Source organism: Pelophylax lessonae (assembly GCF_965119305.1).
Source record: "Pelophylax lessonae genome assembly, chromosome: 9".
Lineage (NCBI taxonomy): Eukaryota > Metazoa > Chordata > Amphibia > Anura > Ranidae > Pelophylax > Pelophylax lessonae.
The window spans coordinates 262,452,877-262,461,421 of NC_138776.1; the positions used below are offsets into that span (position 1 = coordinate 262,452,877).

General features: G+C 42.9%; 1 protein-coding gene across 1 annotated transcript in view; it reads right to left on the reverse strand.

The window, feature by feature from the left end:
- The window catches only part of LOC309564423 (uncharacterized protein), a 130,615-nt gene that overhangs the window by 36,178 nt on the left and 85,892 nt on the right, over positions 1 to 8,545 (reverse strand). The window contains exons 25-28 of the mRNA XM_082269053.1: positions 5,851 to 5,965; positions 5,693 to 5,755; positions 5,115 to 5,313; positions 1,005 to 2,831 (exon numbers count right to left, since the gene is read on the reverse strand). Of these exons, the coding sequence (XP_082125179.1) occupies positions 1,005 to 2,831; positions 5,115 to 5,313; positions 5,693 to 5,755; positions 5,851 to 5,965 (2,204 nt within the window). The remainder of the gene's footprint in view (positions 1 to 1,004; positions 2,832 to 5,114; positions 5,314 to 5,692; positions 5,756 to 5,850; positions 5,966 to 8,545) is intronic.

Below are 8,545 nucleotides of genomic sequence, written 5' to 3' on the forward strand. Positions count from 1 at the left end.
AATGGGGCACTATTCCTCCTTCTGAAACCAATAATGGGGCACTATTCCTCCTTCTGAAACCAATGATGGAGCACTCTTCCTTCTTCTGACACCAAGGATGGAGCACTCTTCCTTCTTCTGACACCAAGGATGGAGCACTATTTGTCCTTCTGACACCAATGATGGGGCACTATTCCTCCCTCCGATACCCATGACGAGGCACTATTCCTCCCACTGACACCAATGATGGGGCACTATTCCTCCCACTGACACCAATGATGGGACACTATTCCTCCCTCCGATACCCATGACGAGGCACTATTCCTCCCGCTGACACCAATGATGGGGCTCTATTCTTCCCAATGATACCAATGATGGGGCATTGTTACCGACGCCAGGACATTTTCTACTCCTGCTGGCCACAGTCTGGCCCCTCTAAAGTCTGAAGGATAATAAATTGGCCCTTTGTTTAGGGAGTTTGGAGACCCCTGTCTTAAGCTGGATACACACTATCCAACTTTTGTGGTTAGATTTCCTTCAGATTTGCCTTTTCTATGTCGTGCAAGGGCCTGCCAGATTGCATACAAATTGAAAGTGTTTAGGTTTGACCTCATATTATATGGTTTTGGTAAGTCTGAATGAAAAAGTCTTCAGAAAATCTTAGTGTGTATGGCCCATTAGGGTATTCTAGGCCTTTCAATGCCCATCACAAGCACTCCTAGCAGTGACTACAAGCACCCATGCCAACACTCATTGAACCAGCAAGGTCCACCATCGTCACTATTAGACAGCCGGTTCAGAGCAGTGAGGTACAGCCAATGATGGAGATACAAAAAAAGGATAGACATGACAATTGTTTATTACACAAGGTTAGGGTAGGGGGGAAATTAAATAAAGAACTAGAACAGATGATACCAAGATTAGAAAAATAGACATAGTAAGCTAAAAAAAAAAATTCCCTAATTTTCATAATGTAATTTCTGAAACATTCCTCGCTCCATAATGGGGTATCTACCGTCAGTGACCCTGTGTCTTCTGATGCTTGACTAGACGGTCTTTTCTATTGTAACTCTTCCCGCACTCTGTACATGAGAAGGGCCGCTCGCCTGTATGACTGGTCATGTGTGTATGAAGGTGCCGCTGCTGTATGTACCCTTTCCCGCACACTTCACAGACAAACGGCTTCACACTGCTGTGCACTTTTATATGGTCGTCCAGGTTTCTTTTAATGGAGAAACATCTGCCGCATTCAGGGCAAGAAAAGGGCTTCTCACCGGTGTGAACTCTCTGGTGGGTAACAAGGTGGTTTTTCCATTTGAATGATTTCTCGCATATTAGGCATGGATACCTCTTCTCTTCCATCTGACCTTTTTCCTGTTCGGATTTCGACTTCTCCTCACCTTTTTGTTGAACAACGAGCTCCGATTTTGACGTCTCGCACTCTGAAGTTGAAATCGGTCCCTCGCCCGTACAGTTTTTCTGGTGTCTGAGGAGTTGTTGTTGTAATATGAAACCTTTCCCGCATCTTTCACAAGAAAACGGCTTCTCACCGGTGTGGCATTTCATGTGGTAGTCGAGGCTTCCTTTCTGCATGTAGGATTTACCACATTGGGAACACAAAAACGGCTTCTCGCCTTTATGGCTTTTCAAATGCTGGCTGAGGGCTCCTCTCTGAGTAAAACGTTTCCCGCACTCTGTACAGGAAAACGGCTTCTCACCGGTGTGGACTTTTATATGGTCCTCAAGGATGCTTTTAGAGGAGAAACATTTGTCACATAGAAAACAAGGAAAGGGCTTCTCACCGGTGTGAACTCTCTGGTGGTTAACAAGGTCCGCATTCCATAAGAAGGACTTCTCACAGTCCGGGCATTGGAAGACCTTCTTTCCCGTGTGGCATCTCGTATGAACACGAAGTTCATATTTAGTTGTAAAAGATTTATCGCACTCCGAGCACGACAATGAATTATCCTGGGAGTGATTTTTCTTGTGCCGGCTAAGGCTGATGCTATATTTAAAGCGTTTTCCGCACTGCGTGCAGGAATATGGCTGTCCATGCGCATGCGATTGCCGATGTAGGTTTAGAACGCCTCTGGTTCTAAACTCCTTCCCACAATCGGAACATTTATAAGGCGTTTCACCGGTGTGCAGTCGCTCGTGTTCAACCAGCCACTTTTTTCCTCTAAAACCCTCTCCGCAGACTGTACAGGAAAAGGGTTTCTCACCGGTGTGCAGCCGCTCGTGTTCGATAAGCCGCCTTTTCTCTCCAAAACCTTTCCCGCACACTGTACAGGAAAAAGGTCTTTCACCGGTGTGCAGTCGCTCGTGTTCAATGAGACGCTTTTTCTCTCCAAAACCCTTCCCACAGACTGTACATAAAAATGGTTTCTCTCCGGTGTGCACACGTTCGTGTTCGATAAGTCGTCTTTTCTCTACAAATCCTTTCCCACACACTGTACACGTAAAAGGCCTCTCGCCGGTGTGAATTTTGGCATGTATGAGAAGGTCCAATTTTCTTGCATAAGATTTCCCGCAGTCTGAACATATATAGGGTCGCTCTCCGGTGTGCACCATGAGATGTCTTACAAGTCTGTGCTTAAAGCTAAAACATTTGTCACATTGGGGACACGGAAATATCTTCTCACCGGTGCTTGTAACAGTAGGTGATATTCCAGGAGAACATTGTTTGCTGTTAGGGGGATCCATTGATCCGCTCTCATGGTGATTTCTGGGATGTATATTTTCAATATCAGGATTTACTCCCAGAGGATATTGGGTAAAGTCATTATCTTCTGTGTTACAGTCTGAAGATAAAGTAGGGTGATGTTCTGAGTCATTCTGGACACTGTGTTCATCTGTTGGAGATAAAGGTTTCAATATAAATTCATTGCATTATGCGTGCTAGTCTAGAAATTAGCTGTTTTGCAAAGATCTTTAGGGAATTGGGTACAATCATAACATCATTATAAGAATAGATATCTGAAAAAATATACAATACAAAAACAAACCCAATTATAGGCCATGGTGTACGTACACTAAGGGCATTATGACGAGGAATGGCAATGACCCAAAATGCTGAAGTGATGAATGGAGATGGACCTTTCACATCTCCATCTCATTTGTTGGGAACATGACGTTATATTGAGGAATGGAGATGGACCTTTCATATGGTGTACAGTATCTCCTCCTCATTTGTTGGGAACATGACGTTATATTGAGTAATGGAGATGGACCTTTCATATGGTGTACAGTATCTCCTCCTCATTTGTTGGGAACATGACGTTATATTGCGGAATGGAGATGGACCTTTCATATGGTGTACAGTATCTCCTCCTCATTTGTTGGGAACATGACGTTATATTGAGTAATGGAGATGGACCTTTCATATGGTGTACAGTATCTCCACCTCATTGGTTGGGAACATGACGTTATATTGAGGAATGGAGATGGACCTTTCATATGGTGTACAGTATCTCCTCCTCATTTGTTGGGAACATGACGTTATATTGAGGAATGGAGATGGATCTTTCATATGGTGTACAGTATCTCCTCCTCATTTGTTGGGAACATGACGTTATATTGAGTAATGGAGATGGACCTTTCATATGGTGTACAGTATCTCCTCCTCATTTGTTGGGAACATGACGTTATATTGAGGAATGGAGATGGACCTTTCATATGGTGTACAGTATCTCCACCTCATTGGTTGGGAACATGACGTTATATTGAGGAATGGAGATGGACCTTTCATATGGTGTACAGTATCTCCACCTCATTTGTTGGGAACATCACATTATATTGAGGAATAGAGATGGACCTTTCATACGGTGTGCAGTATCTATTTCTTGTTTGTTGGGAACATGACGTTATATTGAAGAATCAAGATGGAATTTTCTAATAGTAAGCTGTCATTCATCCCCGTTTCTCAGGGATACTCCCCATAAAACAAGTATCCCTCACATATCCCCAACCACAAAGCAGTACAGCATTAAAACATTGCCCTGAACAAATGCGTTGGCTACCCCAAAATGGTGCTGCTTGCCTTTTTTATCCAATTGCGCATGTGCAGAATACCAGCTTTCCTTTTCTAGATTTTAGTTGCAGAATCCAGCAGCGCCATTTTTAGGGTGGCTGAAGATCTTGTACAGTGTAAGGTTTACCATACACCAACTCCCAGCTGGGTGCATACCAGGGACTAGGAGATTTTGAGATCCCTTTGAGAAGGGATTCCTGCTTCCTAGTTTTACTTATTCTTGACCTTTGCTCTCTCTGCGTTACTCCTGACCTCAGTCTAGTCCAGTCTCCTCTTCCTGCTCTACCATTTCTAGTCCAGTCTCCTCTTCCTGCTCTACCATTTCTAGTCCAGTCTCCTCTTCCTGCTCTACCATTTCTAGTCCAGTCTCCTCCTTCTGCTCTACCATTTCTAGTCCAGTCTCCTCTTCCTGCTCTACCATTTCTAGTCCAGTCTCCTCCTTCTGCTCTACCATTTCTAGTCCAGTCTCCTCTTCCTGCTCTACCATTTCTAGTTCAGTCTCCTCTTCCTGCTCTACCATTTCTAGTTCAGTCTTCTCTGCCTGCTCTACCATTTACAGTCCAGTCTCCTTTTCCTGCTCTACCATTTACAGTCCAGTCTCCTCTTCCTGCTCTACCATTTCTAGTCCAGTCTCCTCTTCCTGCTCTACCATTTCTAGTCCAGTCTCCTCCTTCTGCTCTACCATTTCTAGTCCAGTCTCCTCTTCCTGCTCTACCATTTCTAGTCCAGTCTCCTCTTCCTGCTCTACCATTTCTAGTCCAGTCTCCTCCTTCTGCTCTACCATTTATAGTCCAGTCTCCTCTTCCTGCTCTACCATTTCTAGTCCAGTCTCCTCTTCCTGCTCTACCATTTCTAGTCCAGTCTCCTCTTCCTGCTCTACCATTTCTAGTCCAGTCTCCTCTTCCTGCTCTACCATTTCTAGTCCAGTCTCCTCTTCCTGCTCTACCATTTCTAGTCCAGTCTCCTCTTCCTGCTCTACCATTTCTAGTCCAGTCTCCTCTTCCTGCTCTACCATTTCTAGTCCAGTCTCCTCTTCCTGCTCTACCATTTACAGCCCAGTCTCCTTTTCCTGGTGTACCATTATTAGTTCAGGTGCCTCTCTTACCAGATTCTTTAATGGTTTCCAGATTTTCCATCACTTTCCATCTGAAAATATGACCTGTTTCCGCACTCGAAGTACCCGTGCTGACATGTTGAGAGGATTGTTCCTTTTCTATCATCATTTTTGCCTCCGTAGATGGCTGATCGCCCATCACATTTGTTTCTTCATTAAACTCAACTTTTATATCCATCTGTTTTTCATCCTAAATGAAAAAAAAAAGTTGAGAAAAACGTAAAATACAGAAGAACAAATAATATTGTATGTTTCTAGATTCCAATCACCTACTTGATGATGGTGAGGGATGGTGTGATCTTCCTGTGTGGAATCCCGGGAATACGGAGGACGGGGACATCTCTCTGGTGGGTTCCCATTACTGGATTCATCTGTAGGAAACACACACACTGACTGAATACATTGTTTCTATGTGTTTATCAGATGATGGGGGATCTAGGTGGATCCTCCGTACTGCTCTCTCCTTTACAATAAAGTCTCCTCTTACCCGGTGATGTGAGGGGCGGCTGATTCTCCATCATGACGTCCTTGTAGAGATCCTTGTGTCCTTCTGAAAACCCCTCATTCACACCAAACTCTTCATCCTCCTCTTTTATCTCTTTTTTAACAATAAAACCACTCCCGTTTCCAATCTGAATATAAATATAAATGAAGTTAGGAGTTAACCATATGACCTTCCAACACACAGACATATTCATACAGTCATTTTATTCTAGGCAGCACTCACCTCTTCCATGATTAGTCTTATTATCTTGTTGATGACCTCTAGAACCTTCTCGTTGCTTCTCCCAGATGTTAGAGAGTGGGGTGAAGGCTCCGTTATGGAGAATGATGGATGTGATCTAAAGATGGACAGTAAAGTGAGAATTTACTGGTCTGTAGAAGTCTGGAGGTGGATAAGAAGTGTGAAGCCACCAAGGTAACAAATATTAGAGATGAATAGCTCCATTGGCCATAAATAGCTGGCTTCCTGCCTCTGGACGATACCATGGATGTCCTGCCGGGTGCCTAAGTTCTAGCAAGATCTCTGACAGAGGATGTCAGAGTAACATCATCGGTGTGGGGTGGAGTGATACCCCGCCTGCATTGCTCCAACCCCACATTACTCAGCAGACACCCAGGAGGACCTCTACAGCATACGAAAAAGAATACCAAGGTATGATGGAGCAAACCACTAAGCATAAACATTTAAGGGGGTACCTACTCCTTATCACTGCACTCTAAACTGTACTGTATGTTGCATACTGCTGACCACTGCTCTGCATACACTATGTTGTCCGTTACATACTCCTGAGCACTGCTCTGCATACACTATGTTGTCCGTTACATACTCCTGAGCACTGCTCTGCATACACTATGTTGTCCGTTACATACTCCTGGGTACTACTCTGCATACACTATGTTGTCCGTTACATACTCCTAAACACAGCTCTGCATACACTATGTTGTCCGTTACTTACTCCTGAGCACTGCTCTGCATACACTATGTTGTCCGTTACATACTCCTAAACACAGCTCTGCATACACTATGTTGTCCGTTACATACTCCTGGGTACTACTCTGCATACACTATGTTGTCCGTTACATACTCCTAAACACAGCTCTGCATACACTATGTTGTCCGTTACATACTCCTGGGTACTGCTCTGTATACAATATGTTGTACATTACTTAGACCTGACCACTACTCTATTTACACTATGTTGTCCTTACATAGTCCTGTCCACTGCTCTGCATACAAATATGTTGTACATTACATACTCCTGACTGCTGCACAGTATATGCACTATGTTATATGTTACATACTCCTGAGCACTGCTCTGTATACATTATATTGTGCATTAAATTTGTTCTGACTGCTGCACTGTAGATGCATTATGACCACTACTCTGTATTCACTAGGTTGTCCTTACATAGTCCTGTCTACTACTCTACATAAAATGATGTTGTACATTACATACTCCTGGCCACTTCTCTGTATACAATATGTTGTATGTTACATAAACCCCACTGCTACTCTGTTTTCACTCTGCTGTCCTTACATTGTACATTACATAGTCCTGACTGCTGCACTGTACATGCACTATTTAGTATGTTACATACTCCTGAGCACTGCTCTGTATACATTATGTTGTACATTACATCGTTCCGACTGCTGCACTGTACATGTACTATCTTGTCTGTTACATACTTCTGGCCACTGCTGTACACACAATATGTTGTACATTACGTAATGCATATACAGTGCAGCAGTCAGAACGATGTAATGTACAAAACAATTTATACAGAGCAGTGCTCAGGAGTATGTAACATACAACATAGTGCATATACTGTGCAGCAGTTAGGACTATGTTGTACGTTACATACTCCTGAGCACTGCTCTGTATACATTACATCATTCTGACTGCTGCACTGTATATGCATTATGTTGTACATTACATAGACCTAACTACTACTCTGTATTCACTATGTTGTCCTTTGCTTTGTAATGTACAACATAGTGGATATACAATGCAGCAGTCAGGACTATTGTGTACAACATATTGGGGTCAGGAGTATGCAGCGTACAACATAGTGCATACAAAAGGGGAGAAGTCAGGACTGTGTTGTACGTTACAAACTCCTGGCCACTGCTCTGCATACAATATGTTGTACATTACATAGTCCTAACTGCTGCTTTGTAATGCACTACGTTGTACCTTACAAACTCCTGACCCCTGCACTATATATTATATGTTGTACATGACATACTCCTGACCCCTGCGCTATATACTCTATGTTGTATATGACATACTCCTGACCCCTGCACTATATATTCTATGTTGTACATGACATACTCCTGACCCCTGCACTATATATTCTATGTTGTACATGACATACTCCTGACCCCTGCACTATATATTCTATATTGAACATTACATATTCCTCACCCCTGCACTATATATTCTATGTTGTACATTACATACTCCTGACCCCTGCACTATATATTCGGTATTGTACAATACATACTCCTCACCCCTGCACTATATATTCTATGTTGTACATTACATACTCCTGACCCGTGCACTATATATTCTGTATTGTACATTACATACTCCTCACCCCTGCACTATATATTCTATATTGTACATTACATACTCCTCACCCCTGCACTATATATTCTGTATTGTACATTACATACTCCTCCCCCCTGCACTATATATTCTATATTGTACATTACATAGTCCTCACCCCTGCTCTATATATTATGTATTGTACATTACATACTCCTCACCCCTGCACTATATATTCTGTATTGTACATTACATACTCCTCACCCCTGCACTATATATTCTATATTGTACATTACATACTCCTCACCCCTGCTCTATATACTCTACGTTGTACATTACATACTCCTGACCCCTGCACTATATACTCTA